At 53.1% G+C, this 16,988-nt stretch overlaps 2 protein-coding genes across 5 annotated transcripts in view; both read right to left on the reverse strand.

The window, feature by feature from the left end:
* ZDHHC5 (zinc finger DHHC-type palmitoyltransferase 5) overlaps positions 1-6,125 on the reverse strand; it is a 41,906-nt gene extending 35,781 nt beyond the window's left edge. The window contains exon 1 of one of the 3 annotated variants that reach the window (XM_050955937.1): positions 6,096-6,125. The gene's annotated coding sequence lies outside the window, so the exon portion shown is untranslated. Of the gene's footprint in view, positions 1-3,060; positions 3,269-5,308; positions 5,457-6,095 lie in introns of those variants that run through there. The other 2 variants (XM_050955935.1, XM_050955936.1) reach the window with 2 other exon arrangements.
* Positions 6,126-8,222: 2,097 nt separating this feature from the next.
* Positions 8,223-13,140, reverse strand: CLP1 (cleavage factor polyribonucleotide kinase subunit 1). Of its 2 annotated transcripts, XM_050952303.1 has the most exons (3): positions 13,057-13,140; positions 11,565-12,194; positions 8,223-9,322 (listed from the first exon to the last, which is right to left on the reverse strand). In XM_050952303.1, exons 2-3 carry the CDS (start codon positions 12,168-12,170, stop codon positions 8,651-8,653), a joined length of 1,278 nt encoding a protein of 425 aa, XP_050808260.1. In that variant the 5' UTR covers positions 12,171-12,194; positions 13,057-13,140; the 3' UTR covers positions 8,223-8,650. The 2 variants fall into 2 exon arrangements, with proteins under 2 accessions (XP_050808260.1, XP_050808259.1); XM_050952302.1 differs by lacking the exon at positions 13,057-13,140 and having other exon boundaries at positions 11,565-12,650.
* Positions 13,141-16,988: the final 3,848 nt, after the last annotated feature.

A 16,988-nucleotide genomic window follows, 5' to 3' on the forward strand; every position in this document is an offset into this window, starting at 1 on the left:
TTTCTCAGGGACTTCTCAGAGTTTATTACAAAAAACGTAATATGTATGAAAATCAGTGCAAAGAAATAACTTCACTTTTTTGGGTAATAGCGAGATGAATATTAGGGGATGAAAGGACAGAAAAAAGCAACAAAAAGAAAAAAGTAAAAGTATTGAAAGTAAAAGCAGTTTAATGCTGTGGTGTATTTTAGGAACTACCCATTAACAGCAAGTACATATACGCACGTGTAGGTTTTTGTGTATCTTCCATTACTTTGCTTTACATTTATACTTAGACTAATTTATTATTAACATAAATACACTTACATCTAATGCATTGGATTTCCTTAAAATAATCAGGAATTTCATGTACATTGTACTAAAGTGGTCCAAATTTCAGGTGGATATTGGTAAAAACAAATAGCTTTTGTAGAATCTGGGAAATTTTTGGTAAAAACTGAAAACAAAGGGCCTTATGTTTCATGGATGACCTTCCCTGCAGAGGTGCTGTCTGGAACTCCATTCAGATCCCATTAGCATCTTTCCCAGCTGGAAACCAAAGGCTTTTGTAACAGAAGTGTCATACTTCTTCTGGTGAAGTGAGAGAGCCTTGGTCTGGATTGGCTGTGTCTTACCAGCCACTGGACTGGCCTATTTAAAAACACCATGTAAATCTCCCATCCCAGCATAAGAACGGCCATGCTAAGTCAGACCAAGGACCCATCTAGCCCAGTATCATGTCTTCTGACAGAGGTCAATGCCAGGTGCCCCAGAGGGAATGAGCAGAACAGGTAATTATCAAGTGATCCATCCCGTCACCAATTCCCAGCTTCTGGCACAGAGCCTAGGGACACCATCCCTGTCCATCCTGGCTAACAGCAACTGATGGATATATCCTCCATGAACTTTTCTAGTTCTTTTTTGGAAAGCTGTTATAGTCTTGGCCTTCACCACATCCTTTGGCAAAGAGTTCCACAGGCTGACTGTGCATTGTGTGTAAAAATATTTCCATTTGTTTGTTTTAAACCTGCTGCTTATTAATTTCATTTGGTGACCCCCTAGTTCTTGTGTTATGAGGAATAAATAACATTTCCTTATTTAATTTCTCCACACCAGTCATTATTTTATAGACCTCCATCATATCCCCCATTACTCATCTCTTTTCCAAGCTGAAAAGTCCCAGTTTTATTAATCTCTCCTCATATGGCAGCTGTTTCATACCCCGATCATTTTTGTTGCCCTTTTCTGAACCTTTTCCAATTCTAATATATCTTTTTTGATATGAAGCGACCACATCTGCATGCAGTGCTCAAGATATAGGCATACCATGGATTTATATAAAGGCAATATGATATTTTCTTATTGTCTATCCCTTTCTTAATGATTCCCAACATTCTGTTCTTTTTTTGACCACCGCTGCACACTGAGTGGATGTTTTCAGAGAACTACCTACAATGACTTCCAAGAGCTCATATAGGAAGGCAATTTGGATTTAGACAGGGCAGTAATATACAGGGCAGGGTGTCATTTGGATTTACACAGAGAAGGGGTGACACAGAGCAGGGCATAATTTAGATTTACAGAGATAGGGGGGCAATATTCAGAGCAAGGAATAATTTGGATTTTACACATAGTTCCCTTGAGGAGTAATTTTTCAGTTATTTTGTAAATGCTACCAAACATCAGCACAAAACTAACGTGCCTGCCAGTTAGTTCATGGCCCCATTTGATGGCGTCCATAGTGCATGCTGGAAAATGCTTGTGTGTGTGACTGATCCATGCTGCACTGTACCCAAAGTGCAGCATAAAACAGAAGCAGCCTGTGAACAAAGTTGAGATGCTAAATTTTCAATCATAGCGGCACATAACAGCCAGTGCATCTCAGCTCAGATGTTAATCTTTGACAAAATATACATGTCATTATACAAAAATATCCCACCAGCAATAGAAAACTACCTCAGTCGAGGTTCAAGCTGTCCTTGGACAAGTAACTTAAAAAAAAAAATCCCCCCCCCCCAACCCAGGTTTACCCAGGAAGGGGTCATTAGCCTGAGTTTATTAGAATGGGGTGAATTGTAGGTTCCTTTTGGGGCTGTAATTATAATCTATATTGGGGTAAATAAATTTGGAAGTGGATGCAACTGACATTTACTCAGGTGGATGAGTGGTAACTTTTCTGATCTATGGACATATAATACAGGGCAACTATCTGAAAAGTCTATTTTAGGTACTTATCTGGTAGGGTGACCAGATGTCCCGATTTTATAGGGACAGTACCGATATTCGGGGCTTTTTCTTATATAGGCGTCTATTACGCACCAGATTCTGCCCCAATTTTTCATACTTGCTGTCTGAGTACCCTATTATCTGGCCCCCCATCACCATAGTACACCTCACAATACCCCTGTGAGGTAGGGAAGTGCTATTACCGCCATTTTACAGATGAGAATTGAAGCCCAGAGAGACTAAGTGACTCACCCATGGTCACCAGGGAGTCTGGGATGGAGCTGGGAACTGAACTTGGGTCTCCAAATCCTAAAATAACACCCTTTCTTTTCATGTAAAGGGTAGGGGGGCTCCAAGAGAGAGAAAACAGGTATCATGCAGGGGAGGCACTGTAATCCAGTGGGAGAAGAATTTAATTCAGGGAAATGGGGATTCCAAGACCTGGAAACAGGATTTGCACAAGTGAACATTGTTTCAGGGTGGGAGCCATGTTAGTCTGTATCAGCAAAAACAACAAGGAGACCATGTGGGGGGAGGGTCAGGGGGGACACAGGCTCTGTGCAGGTGGGGGCACTGGAGGGGCCTGGGAGAGGGGCAGTGCGGGGGTGCTGGATCCTGCGCACGCTGCGGGGGGGCCGGTGAGAGGGGGGAGCTGTGGGAGGTCAGGCTGTGCGGGAGCGCAGGGGGGAGGGGTCGGTCTCTCTCTCTCTGGGCCAGTGCCCGATGCTGGGGGCGGCTAGGCCCAGAGTGAGGCCCGGCCTCCCCGAGGCGCTTTGCCCCGGCTCCCCGCAGCGCATGAGGGCCCCGGCTCCCCGCCCTGCCCATGGAGATGGGCCCGGCCTGGCCCGCACTCACCCGCACCGCACAGTCGCTCCCTCTGCCTGCGCCCGGTCCGGCTCCCTGTGTGAGAGGCGCGTCCAGGCAGCAGGGAGAACAACAAATTACCCAAGAGGGGAGAAGGGGTGGTGAAGAGCGGCGGCACACCAGGGAACATGGATACAATCCAGGGATGGAGGCAACAGGAGTGGAAATATAGATGGGATGGGAACCTAATTGCATGTGCTGGCTAGAGAATAGAGATGTAAAGCCAGGGAAATGAATTAATTAGGGATCACAAGTGGGGTTATAGTGGCAAAGGTAGACTCAAAAGATGGTAAGGGTTCACACCAGAATAAAGTGGGATAGGGGAAGGGAGGGTTGCACATGGGTGACGGAATTCAATACAAGGAAGGAGGGCTGCAGGGTGGAGAGAATCAGCAGGAGAATCATTCTGAATGGGGTTCACACACAGGATACGATGAGCGGGGGGAGGTCATATATGGGGAAAAGAGTCTCTGCGGGGGAAGGGAGTCACGCATGAGGGGAGGGAACCAGGGGTCTCCAGATCACACACAACGAAAGGGCTTCTGTGGGAGACCAGATCTCGGGAGAGGTAGGGGTGCTGAGAGGAGTTTCTGTGGTGGAGGAATCTATGGGGCCATAGGGGCAAGGGTCTGTGGGGGTCTCTTTAGGAAGAGGGGCAGTTTGGCAGAGGACTCTGTGGGTGTTATGGGGTGTCTCTTTAGGGGGAGGGCTCTACGGGAATGGGGCTGTCTCCTGGTTTGGGGAAGGGTGTGCAGGTGCTGAAGAGATCTCTGTGTAGGGAGGGGCAGGGTGGGGGTACTAGGGAAGAGGCATCTGTGAATGCTGGGGTTGTCTGTATGGGAGACGCACTGTGGTGGATGGGGTGCTGAAGGGAGAGGAGTCTTTGGATGCTGTGGAGTGTCTCCATAGGGGGAGGATCAGTATGCAGGAAGGGTCTGTGGGTGCTGTGGGATGTCTCTCTGTAGATGGAGGAGCAGTGTGGGGCAAGGGTGGTGGGGAGAGGGGTCTCTGTGCTGGGGGTGCCAACAGGGGGAGAAGCAGTGTGGAGGCAGGGGTCTCTGGGGGAGGAAGACCAGTGTAAGGTGGGATATGTCTCTGTGGGAAGAGGAACAGGCTTGGGGCAGGGGTGCTGAGAGGGTGTCTGTATAGGGAGGGGCAGTGCGGGGGTTGAAGGGGAGAGGCAGCCTGGGACATGGGCACTGACGGAGGAAGGAGTGCTGAGAGGAATATGGAGGTTGAGGGGTCTGGGGGGAGGGGCAGTGGGGGACACAGGCTCTGTACAGGTGGGGGCGCTGGAGGAAGGGGGCAGTGGGGGGGTTGAGAGGTCTGAGGGGAAGGGCAGTGGGGGATACGGGCACTGATGGAGAAAGGGCTCTGTACAGGTGGGGGCGCTGGAGGAAGGGGGCACTAGGGGGGTTGAGGGGTCTGAGGGGAGGGGCAATGCGGGGGTGCTGGAGGAAGGGGGCAGTGGGGAGATTTGGGGGTCTGGGGAGAGGAGCACTGGGGGACATGGGCTCTGCACAGGTGGGGGCGCTGGAGGAAGGAGGTTGAGGAGAGGGGCAATGCAGGGGTTGAGGGGTCTGGGGGGAGGAGCAGTGCGAGGGTGCTGGAGAAAGGGAGCAGCGTGGGGGGTTGGGAGTCTCGGGAGAGGAGCACTGGGGGATACGGGTTCTGTGCAGGTGGGGGCGCTGGAGGGGTCTGGGGGGAGGGGCAGTGCGGGGGTGCTGGAGGAAGGGGGCAGTGGGGGAGTTGAGGGGTCTGGGGAGAGGAGCACTGGGGGACACGGGCTCTGTGCAGGTGGGGGCGCTGGAGGAAGGGGGTTGAGGGGGAGGGTGCTGGAGGAAGGGGGCAGTTGGGGGTCTGGGGGGAGGGGCAGTGCGAGGGTGCTGGAGGAAGGGGGCAGTTGGGGGTCTGGGGAGAGGAGCACTGGGGGACACAGGCTCTGTGCAGGTGGGGGCGCTGGAGGGGTCTGGGGGAGGGGCAGTGCGGGGGTGCTGGATCCTGCGCGCGCTGCGGGGGGGCCGGTGAGAGGGGGGAGCTGTGGGAGGTCAGGCTGCGCGGGAGCGCGGGGGGGAGGGGTCGGTCTCTCTCTCTGGGCCAGTGCCCGATGCCGGGGGCGGCTAGGCCCAGAGTGAGGCCCAGCCTCCCCGAGGCGCTTGGCCCCGGCTCCCCGCGGCGCGTGAGTGCCCCGGCTCCCCGCCCTGCCCGTGGAGATGGGCCCGGCCCGGCCCGCACTCACCCGCACCGCACAGTCGCTCCCTCCGCCTGCGCCCGGCCCGGCTCCCTGTGTGAGAGGCGCGTCCAGGCAGCAGGGAGGAAGCGCGCGCTCCCGAGCCCATTCGGGCGCGCGCTCCGCTCGCCGGTTGGTCCCAAGGCGCGCGCTCCGCCCTGTCCTCCCTCCCACCGAGCGGCCGTCGCCAGGTCGCGCGCCCGTCGGAATACTGCCAGTAGCTGATTGGAGAGCGCGAGAAGGAAAAGCCGTTGCACATGCCCAGAGAGGTGGACAACCACGTCATCGCTCTGCGCGTGCGCCACAGCCTCTCGCCATCAGGGAGGAGCGGACCATTGAGCGATGGGATGTTCGGCGCGTGCTCGGGACCCATTCGGTTGCAGAGGCCACATTCGTACCGGGCCATGCTGATTGACAAACTCCCTGTCCAATCAGGGCTCACTCCCGCCTAGCATGATAAAACGTGCACTGCCAGTGGCTGATCCGGGAGATCGCCTTAAAGAACTCGCCCCTCTGGTTAGATTGATGATTGGGGGAGGGGCTCTATTTAAAGCAATTAAAAAACAGCGGCGGGAATTGATCCCCCCCACCTACCCAGTGAAACCATGGGATAGCCCATCCCAGTGTCTAGGGAGTGTGACCCCATGGTACAGTTCACCCCCAGCCTGTGCAACACACCCCATCCCAATGAGTCCATGGTCCAGCCCCACCACCATCCCATTGTCAGTGGGTGTGACCCCCCGTCCCAGTGCTACCATGATACAGCCCAGCACCAAGGTTATCTCCTTGCTCCCACCTTATACTCCAAGCAGGATGCCAAACAGCTCAGCTGAGCTATAAAGAAAAAGGAGGAGGAAGGAATAGCTCACTATTCTCTGCAGACATCTGCATGTTGTTAAGAGACAATGGCATGACAAGACAAAACCGGAACACCCCCGAGATCAAAAGGACTACAGCAATTTAAACTCTCTCTCAAGAGGGGAAGTTGTTCCAGGCAATCAGACTCTCTTTGCCAGAAGCTGCGAATGGGCCACAGGTGATCGATCACTTGATTACCTGTTCTGTTCATTCCCCTTGGGGCACCTGGCATTGGCCACTGTTGGAAGACAGGCTGTTGGGCTAGATGGACCTTTGATCTGCCCCACCATGGCATTTTATGAAGACTAATATGCAGGGCCCCTGCTGGGGCATATGAAGTTAGATGAGGTAATGATCAGGGGATAGGAGACAGTTAGGTAAGACAGACATGCATATAGCAGAAAGTCTCTGCACTAAAGCAGTCACAGTTTAAATGGACAAGAGACAATGGGAGGATTATTATTCTCTTTTTACAGAGGGTAACTGAGGCCCAGAGATGCTAAATGACTTGCCTGAGGTCATACAGGTGCCTGCAGCAGAGCCAGGAATTGAACCAGATGTCCTGAGTCATAGCACAGGTAAAGCCAGCCTCCTTCTCTAATGCTGGTGTTCTACCACCTGAGCTGGGTGAGCTCCAACTATCGTGCAAGGGGCAGTAGCAAGGAAAACACCTGACTGACTGAAGTTCCATCCCACAGGCTTATGGGACACAAAATGCTCCTCTTAGCCTTGGTTTGTCTTCACAGCATCATGCATATCCCAGCCATGAGGTCCTCTTGTAACAGTTGCATGGCATGTCCTGTTTTATTTCCCACCCCCCACTAGCCCAAAGCACTTCCAGAAAGTTAAAGGGACTGGTGATCACAGGAGGGGAGATGCAGAATTTGCACCTCTGAGGCAGTAGTTCTGATGCAATCCCAGGACACACGAGGTTTTCACACCTCTGGCAACTGGAATGTGCATCTGCTTAAGCAACTGGTCCTGACCTGTAAAGAAAGTTTTGATCCTTAGAACAAGTGAAAGCTTGAGTGTGTGTGCGTGCATGCCATTAACTCAGATCACAGTGCGCTACTTAAACTTGGAAATTTAGGTCTGTCCCTTCCCTACTAATTCACTCTTTGATAACTGAATCATATAGTCAGTGGAGCACTACTGCTTTGACACAGGAAGTCACTATATGGGTTTAATCAACAATGCCACCTCCTGGCTAGAGAGGTCTGGACAACCCAAATTCCTCAATCAAAAATTCACAAACTTCTCCTCCTGTGTGCTTAAAATCCCACAATCCTTTCCTCTCTCTCCTGCTATGCAGTCTCCAGCATTACATTCTTCCTCCCTGCCTTTTCTATTTGCAAACTTGTTTCTCTCCTCTCTTACCCTGAAGTTCCACCAACTAGCAGCAGTTCCTTGCCATGGTTTTCCCTTCCAGTGGCAAATTCCTGGCTTCATACCCAGTAAAAACCACTGCTCACTTTTAATGCAGTAGCAGCCAGTCATAGATGAGGGCCAAGGTGCTATATAAACACAGAACAAGTCTACCACTCTAAATATAAGATGAGACAACAGCTGAGTACAACTGACAGGAAGGATGGGGAAACAAGGAAATGATCACAAAGAGCAGTTACAGGATGCCAGCTACAGGTGCTGTATGCATTACAGCACAGGTGAGCTTTAAGGAGAGAGTTGAAGGGAAAATGCTCAAGATGTTTATAGGGAGCTCATTTGATGGTTAAGGGGAAGTGTGAAGTTATTTGTTGGAATATTGGAGAAACTAGTGATCCAAGCTGGCAACAATGTGGAGCAGACATCTCCATAGCACACGAGAGGTGAAGGGCCTAGAAGATGAAATTGTTGGTTCTTCTTATCCTGGCTCCTGTGATGATCCACTGTACTGAAGTGCCTCAGCATACTTCATATGGCCCTGTTCCAATCTGTCCAGTTTCTCTGTGGGTATCACATTGAAATTCCCCTTTCCAAGCCCCAGCAGTGCCTCCTGTGTGCGTGCCCTGCAGATCCCTCTCTCACACTGCAGGAGGTTACACAAAATTCATCCACTGTCACCAGAGACCAGCAAAATACCAGGAAATTTATTAAAATTACAAAAATATAAAACAATATTGATCCTCTCCTACAAAAGGAGACCACAAAGCACTGACTGTGTAAAAGGGACAATGGGTCCAGATTTCAGTGACTGAAATCTAAGAAGGAGAAGGGAACCTAGAGAAGGATGTAGACAGTGAACCATTTACAGTTACATTTAAACCCACATTCCCTCCCTGCTTCTGTCTACAAATTAATCCGCAAACCTCACCTGACCCACTTTGGTTTCTCCCAATGGTTTGATCTGGACAGCAGCCTCACCCCTTCCCACACAGGTTTCAGATGATTCAGTCTGTGTGGCAGTCTCCACCCTCTTCAATTGGTAAAAGTTCTGTCCACAACAGAGACACAATAGTCCTGGTGGACTCCACCTCTTCTGCTCCAGTGCAGTCCCTACTTAAGGTCCATGAAGCGGATGTCCATGATCAGAAGGAAGTTCTTGGGCAGTGGGCGTGGTGCCGGTGACAGCACTGTGAAGACCTGGCGATCTACGTCCACCCCAGTGACGACGATGAAGCCAGCCACACTAGTCTCGGAGATGTTCTCCTCACTGCCATCAGCAGTGCTGACGCTCAGCAGGTGGTGCACCATGTCACGGCCCGGCGTCACCGGCACAAGCTTGAGCTGGTTGTCCTCCTGCGACATGCCCAGGGGCAGGCATGAGTCAGGGATGGTGGGAGCCCCCACCTTGTAGATCTTGACATCGGAGAATTTGACATCGAAGGCGTGGGGGTAGAAGCAGCCACGGAAGCCGTAAAAGTACTCACGGATGCGGTCATCCCGGCACTCCCGCCGGAAGTCCTTGGAGCGCTCTACCACCCCACCCGATTTGGGGAGCAGCACTGTGCGCACAAAATGGGGCAGGTCCCGCTTCAGCTCATTGTATAGGCGCTCCTGGTCCAGCACTACCACCACATCGACCTCAAAGGCTGAGGCGGCATGAACCAGGGCGTGGTACCCTGAGCCCTTCACCCAGCCGCACGTGTTGATAACGCAGCCACTGACTGAAGCCCGGCGGTTCACTTCACAGCGCTGGTTAAAGACGTCAGCCAAGCGAGATGTGATCTGCAGAGAGGAAGCAGCATGGCTAATTGGAACCCAAGGAAGATACCCGATGACTATACTATCTGAAATGGCTCCACCCATGGTCTTTCCCTTTCTCAAGGTGGGGGCTTATATCCTTTGCAGGCTGCCAGTAGATAGTGGCCTCACCACATATAAATTGCCCTTGAGCAGCCCTGACACTGACATTTTATTCAGTGGAGGAGAAATGGAAATGCAAATCTTTCTGTCCAAGCATCTCGCTTTAGATACCTTGGCATGGCAAATTAAGTATGACAGAGCACAGCTTCATAAGAGAGATACACTCCAACAGGAAACTGTGTCTTGTCCATTACCTATGAGGCAGGGGATACAAATAACTATATTTTGTTTGGTTACCTGGACAATCATTAAGCACCAGTGCATTTATTTGCTTCTAGAAGGCTAATCAGATTGGACATTTAACACTCTACCTATTGAATGGTTATTAAAGTAAATGGTCATTTCTTCTGAACCTCTACATTTGAGGTCACAGAGGAGAGATTGCTTACTGTTGTGCTGGAGACCCTACACAAAGATTCAGAAAAACAAAGTGAGTTTGTGTCTACAGTGAAATATAGCAAGTGACAGTTATTGCTGCTTTACAAAGAAAAAATCAGCATCACCCCAATGAACAGGAGTGTGTAAAATGCTAAACTCTGCTCTTTTAACATAGAAGTTGCCAAATAATCAAATAAACAGAATATCCTTTTTATTCACTGGCTTTTTTTTTCATCTTAAGTTCTTTCAAGCTATATTTTTAATAAAGGTTTATCTCAATCAAGGTAATAAGCTACCTGCAAGGATGTGTAATTAAGAAGATTCTCTGTCTTTGGACAATATTTACATCTTGGGTTAATAAATGTCAGTGTTCATCCCAAACCATGCAAATGTTTAAATAAAATATATAGAGCTATACTTATCTCATAGAACTGGAAGGGACCCTGAAAGGTCATTGAGTCCAGGCCCCTGCCTTCACTAGCAGGACCAAGTACTGATTTTGCCCCAGATCCCTAAGTGGCCCCCTCAGTGACTGAACTCACAACCCTGGGTTTAGCAGGCCAGTGCTCAAACCACTGCAGATAAGGAAGTGACTTAAGAACAGCCATCCTGGGTCAGGGCAATGGTTCATCTAGCCCAGTATCCTGTCTTCTAACAGTGGTCAGTGCCAGATGCTTCAGAAGGAATGAAAAGAACAGGGCAATTATCAAGCAATCCATCTCGCTGTCCAGTCCCAGATTCTGGCAATCAGAGGCTTAGGGACACCCTGAACATAAGATTGCAGCCCTGAACATCTTGGCTAATAGCCATTGATGGACCTAACCTCCATGAACGTATCTAATTATTTTTTGAACCCAGGTATATTTCTGGCTTTCACAATGTCCTCTGTCAAAGAGTTCCACAGGTTAACTGTTCACTGTGTGAAGAAAAACTCTTATTTTGTTTTAAACTTGCTGTTTATCAATTTCATTTGGTGACCCTGGGTTCTAGTGTTATGTGAAAGTGTATTAAATTGCCAAGGTCACACAGGAAGTCAGTGGTAGAGTTGGCCTGAGAGCCGTGACTTCCAGTCCATGATGCAAGCTTGTTTCCTTCCAAGGTAGCGCAAAACAGATTAAAGAGTACTGATGATAAGAGAAGATAAAGAGGAAGCAACAAGCAAATGGCCTCCTTCTCATTTCATCCAGACTAGATGATGAAAATACAGCTGAGCGGGGCCAGAGATGATCGTGGGGTGGGGAGACAAGGGAATGTCACCCTTTACTCCCAGTAATTCCTTTTTCTTTGGTCCAGTCCCCCAACTATTCATTCATGTGAGTTCAGGGCTAAGAAAAAGTCTCAGCATGGGGCAGTCTCTGCCTTTCCCCACCGACAAGTGTGCATATGTGAATTGACCTTGCTGGGTTGGTCTAGCCCAGGGAGGATGGAGATGCCTGAACCATCCCCTGGTGTGAGGGTGGTGTGCACATTGGCATTCTCCTTCCAAAATACTCTGGATTGTGGAGAAGGTGCCTGCCTACCCTTTTTCCAGTAGGACTACGGTACATGTACATATCAGCATCCCATCTCCAAAGGGCACTGTTCCATGTACAGCCTGCTATATTCCTCCTTCACTCAGAACCAGATGCTTTGGTCATTAAAGGTTGCTATGTCTCCAGAAACATCTGTGTGTGTGGGAAAGAGACCTGGCTGCCTTGAATTTCACCCCAGATCTGCCACTGCTCACCTTGTTATAGAGTTTGATGTTGGTGCCTGGAGTGGTGGAGCCAAAGTGATAGACCAGGGGGGCCTGGACAGAGAAGCCCTCCTCTACATCAGCAGGCCGCTCGATATACAGTGCCCCCATGGTGCCAGGGATGGAGACCGAGCCTTGGCCCACGTCCAGCTCCACGAAGGTGGGTCGGCGCCCCAGCCGCACAGCGTAGTTCAGCAGCAGCCGGCACACTGTCGACTTACCCACATCCGTGGGTCCCACCACCATGACCCTGGGCCCCCGCTCATCCTCGCGCTCTGCTTGCCGCCGCATCTGCTCCAGGGCTGTGTGGGTGTTGAGGTAGAGCAGCATGGGTGTGTCCTTTGATATGTAAGCTACTTCAGTGCGGCCGCTCAGCTGCACTGTGCAGCCATGCCACGTGAACACAGCCACCTTGGCACCAGCATCGAAAGTGAACTTCTTGTTACGGGTCAGCTCGGTGCCGAAGATCTCTGCCATGCCTGACAGCAGCTCCAGCTGGACGGTCTGCGAGGCTTCCACCTCAAAGCGAAGCTCCGTCTCCCGCTCCAGCTCAAACTTTGCCACCTGCTTCTTCTCATCCCCAGCCTCCTCTGCCATCTCTATCCCGTGTCTGTTTCACGCCTATACAAGGAATGAAGTCACATCACAGGGAGTATAATGCTCTTCCATTACCCCCGTCCAAATTCCACTCTACTCAATCCCACTCTCTGGTCCCCTATCTGGACCTGGTAGAGGGCTCCCTTCCCTGCGATGCGCTACAGTGTCACACAGACCCAGGCGTTATTATATACGGATGTGAGGTGGGTTCCCACTCCCCACACTGTGATGCAATTGGTTATTCTGGAACTCCGCTAATTAAACGATATTCCTCACCACGCGCAAAGAGCACCACATGCCAAAGAGCACCAAGGCTATCGGGCGCTGGGCCACGGAGACGACGGCCATGGAAACGGCTGGACCAGAGAAGGGATGTGGCTGCTTCACCCCCTAGACACTGCCCCAGGCAAGACAGCTTCATATGGGAAAACAAACCACTGGGTGGGTGAATGGGAGTCACTCCAGCGTCACTCATACAAAGGGCCGCACCCCCACCCCCCGCTGTGGCCAGGCTCCTCACTCGCAACCCCCGCCCCCCCCGCCCAGGGCTCCCCCCGGGAATGGCGGCGCCAGCCCACCCCTCCCCTCAGGGTAACCCACTGGCCGCCCGCGGCTCTCAGCAGCCGGAGTTCGCTCTTCCCGGCCCATGGGAGCGGCGCGCAGCACGTCCCTGTAACCCGCGCTGCTCCGCGCCGCTCCCATGGGCCGGAACCGGCGAACCGCGGCCACCGGGCGCTGCTGGCGGGCGGGCGGGCGGGCGGCGCGTTGCCCCCCACGGCCCTCAAGGCAGCAAAGGGCGTTACCGGGGGTCACCATGGCAACAGCCGGCGCTAGGGAGCGGGCCGCAGAGGGGCCAAACCCAGCCGGGCCCAGGAGAGTCACTCACCTGCTGCCGCCGCTGCCTGGCGATAAACCAACCAACCAGGAGACCCGAGACCACGCGCACATCCGGCCCCAGGGCCGGAAGTGCGGGAAGGCATAGTGCCTGACGGGAGAACTGGCGGGCCCCGGAAGTGCTTGGAGAGAGGCGTGTTGCCTGCTGGGGGATGTAGTTCTCCTGTATAGTCCTTACCCGGAAGTAGAGGGTTGGAATGTCGGATGAGCGCAGGGCCTGCCGGGAGATGTAGTTCCCAAATATCAGGCCAAACTATGCTGCAGAGAACGGCCCTGATCTGGAACTGGGGTCGGACTGCCGCCCAGTGGGCAGGTCCGCGGCAGGGCCACACGGCTGCCCAGCTGTGCGGTGCACAGCACCAAGAGTGACATTGTATGCAAATCGTTTAAGGGTTGAATTGCATATATGCAAATAACACGCACGTGGATGTAAACTTCAGCCCGTGGTGACACCCCCTTGCCTGAACAATAATGGGGCCCGGACAGGGAGCCACACAAAACTTAGCAGCAGCGAGGCTGGGGCCGGGTTGTATGAGGGTATCTATGGGGAGCGGGTGGCTGGATTGCTCAGTGGGTTCTGGGTGCATCTAAGTCAGTGGGTGCCGGGTGGATGAGGTATTTGGGTGCAGCCTCAGCTGGGTGGATGCTGAAAGATCTAGGAGTGCTGAGGTAGCTGGGCAGATGGCGAGGGGGGCAGGGGACCTCTCGCAGGGTCCAGGCTCTGGTTGGGGTGTCTCTTTTGGAGGCTAGGCTTTGGGAAGGAGAGAGCGTCTCTGTGGGGCAGGGTTCTGCCTTGGGCAGCCTGGGGGTAGTGCTGAGTCTCCCCCCACCCATCTTCTCTCCCTGGTACCTGGGCCAGCTGCCTGCAGACTTTTACCACTGGAGCCTCTCAGAAGGTGCATGACAGTCAGGGTGGTCTGGCACAGGGAGCTGCCTGATGCTGGAGTGCCACACAAGATGCCGGATACCTGGTGATCATGAGCCAATGTTGCTATTTGGTAGCGATTGGGAAGGCCACTACTTGGAGTGTCATAGATCAGGGCTCCCTTGACTTGTGATTGGTCACAGATCCAGTCACTGTTTAGGGGGAGCAAAAACGGACTCAGTGTTTGGGGATGTTGCAGATTCAGCTATCAGTGTTGGAACTGTCACATAACGGGGGGCCAGTGTTTGGGGGAGTGGCATGCCGTGTGAGTGCTAGTGTTTGGGCAGTGAGATCAGGGGTGCCAGTGTTTGGGGGAGTGGCATGCCGTGTGAGTGCTAGTGTTTGGGGCAGTGAGATCAGGAGTGCCAGTGTTTGGGTCACTAAGATTAGGGGTGCCAGTGTTTGGGAAGTAGTATGCCATGTGAGTGCCAGTGTTTGGGCAGTGAGATTGGAGTGCCAGGATTTGGGGCAGTGAGATCAGGGGTGCCAGTGTTTGGGGGAGTGGCATGCCACGTGAATGCCAGTGTTTGGGCAGTGAGATTGGGGTGCTAGTGTTTGGGGCAGTGAGATCAGGGGTGCCATTGTTTGGGGAGTACTTTGCAATGTGGGTGCAAATGTTTGGGTCACTGAAATTAGGGGGTGCCAGTGTTTAGGGGAGTGGCATGTCATGTGGGTGCCAGTGTTTGAGGGAGTGAGATTAGGGGGTGCTAGTGTTTGGGCAGTGAGATCAGGGGGTGCCAGTGTTTGTGGGAGCAGCATGCCATGTTGGTGCCAATGTTTGGGGCAGTCAGATGGGGTGCCAGTGCTGGGGGGAGTGGCATGCCATGTTGGTGCCAATGTTTGGGGGAGGGAGATTGAGGGTGCTCATGTTTGGGGGAGCAGCATGCCACGTAGTGCCAATGTTTGGAGCAGTGAGATCAGGGGAGCCAGCGTTTAGGGGAGTGGCATGCCGTGTGGGTGCCAGTGTTTTGGGCAGTGAGATCAGAGGTGGCAGAGTTTGGGAGAGTGAGATTGGGTGTGCCAGCATTTAGGGGAGTGGCATGCTGTGTGGGTGCCAGGATTTGGGACAGTGAGATCAGGGGGTGCCAGCGTTTAGTGGAGTGGCATGCCATGTGAGTGCCAGTGTTTGGCGCAGTGAGATCGGGGTGCCAGCATTTAGGGGAGTGGCATGCCGTGTGGATGCCAGGATTTGGGCAGTGAGATCAGGGTGTGCCAGTGTTTAGTGGAGTGGCATGCCATGTGAGTGCCAGTGTTTGGCGCAGTGAGATCGGGGTGCCAGCGTTTAGGGGAGTGGCATGCCATGTGGGTGTCAGGATTTGGGGCAGTCAGATCAGGGGGTGCCAGCATTTAGTGGAGTGGCATGCCATGTGAGTGCCAGTGTTTGGCGCAGTGAGATCGGGGTGCCAGCATTTAGGGGAGTGGCATGCCGTGTGGATGCCAGGATTTGGGACAGTGAGATCAGGGGGTGCCAGCGTTTAGTGGAGTGGCATGCCATGTGAGTGCCAGTGTTTGGCGCAGTGAGATTGGGTGTGCCAGCATTTAGGGGAGTGGCATGCTGTGTGGGTGCCAGGATTTGGGACAGTGAGATCAGGGGGTGCCAGCGTTTAGTGGAGTGGCATGCCATGTGAGTGCCAGTGTTTGGCGCAGTGAGATCGGGGTGCCAGCGTTTAGGGGAGTGGCATGCCATGTGGGTGTCAGGATTTGGGGCAGTCAGATCAGGGGGTGCCAGCATTTAGTGGAGTGGCATGCCATGTGAGTGCCAGTGTTTGGCGCAGTGAGATCGGGGTGCCAGCATTTAGGGGAGTGGCATGCCGTGTGGATGCCAGGATTTGGGGCAGTGAGATCAGGGTGTGCCAGTGTTTAGTGGAGTGGCATGCCATGTGAGTGCCAGTGTTTGGCGCAGTGAGATCGGGGTGCCAGCGTTTAGGGGAGTGGCATGCCATGTGGGTGTCAGGATTTGGGGCCAGTCAGATCAGGGGGTGCCAGCATTTAGTGGAGTGGCATGCCATTGTGAGTGCCAGTGTTTGGCGCAGTGAGATCGGGGTGCCAGCATTTAGGGGAGTGGCATGCCGTGTGGATGCCAGGATTTGGGACAGTGAGATCAGGGGGTGCCAGCGTTTAGTGGAGTGGCATGCCATGTGAGTGCCAGTGTTTGGCGCAGTGAGATTGGGTGTGCCAGCATTTAGGGGAGTGGCATGCCGTGTGGATGCCAGGATTTGGGGCAGTGAGATCAGGGTGTGCCAGTGTTTAGTGGAGTGGCATGCCATGTGAGTGCCAGTGTTTGGCGCAGTGAGATCGGGGTGCCAGCGTTTAGGGGAGTGGCATGCCATGTGGGTGTCAGGATTTGGGGCAGTCAGATCAGGGGGTGCCAGCATTTAGTGGAGTGGCATGCCATGTGAGTGCCAGTGTTTGGGCAGTGCGATTAGAGGTGCCACTGTTTGGGAAGTAGTATGCAATGTGGGTGCAAATGTTTGGGTCACTGAGATTAGGGGGTGCCAGTGTTTGGGGGAGTGACATGTCATGTGGGTGCCAGTGTGTGAGGGAGTGAGATCCGGAGGTGCCAGTATTTGTGGGAGCAGCATGCTGTATGGTGCCAATGTTTGGGGGAGGGAGATTGGGGGTGCTAATGTTTGGGGGAGTGGCATGCCGTGTGGGTGCCAGTGTTTTGGACAGTGAGATCAGGGGTGCCAGAGTTTGGGGCAGTGAGATCGGGGTGCCAGCGTTTAGGGGACTGGCATGCCGTGTGGGTGCCAGGATTTGGGGCAGTGAGATCAGGGGGACAGGGCCTGGGGCTGTCTCATATTTGACAGGTTTGGGGCTCTTAGTGTGCTGGGTATCTCCAGCCAGGTAGGTCGCAGTTGCTCTGCAGCGGGGAGCCCTGGCCTAGGGTCTGGGGGGCGCATGCAGATTTGCAGCCCGTGATCCCGAGCTGTCTCTCGCTCCCCCCTCCCTGCGTCAGAGGCGCAATACATGATTTATTACCTGTGCGCCCCCCGCGC

The sequence above is a fragment of the Gopherus flavomarginatus genome, chromosome 5 (genome assembly GCF_025201925.1).
Source record: "Gopherus flavomarginatus isolate rGopFla2 chromosome 5, rGopFla2.mat.asm, whole genome shotgun sequence".
Classification (NCBI taxonomy): domain Eukaryota; kingdom Metazoa; phylum Chordata; order Testudines; family Testudinidae; genus Gopherus; species Gopherus flavomarginatus.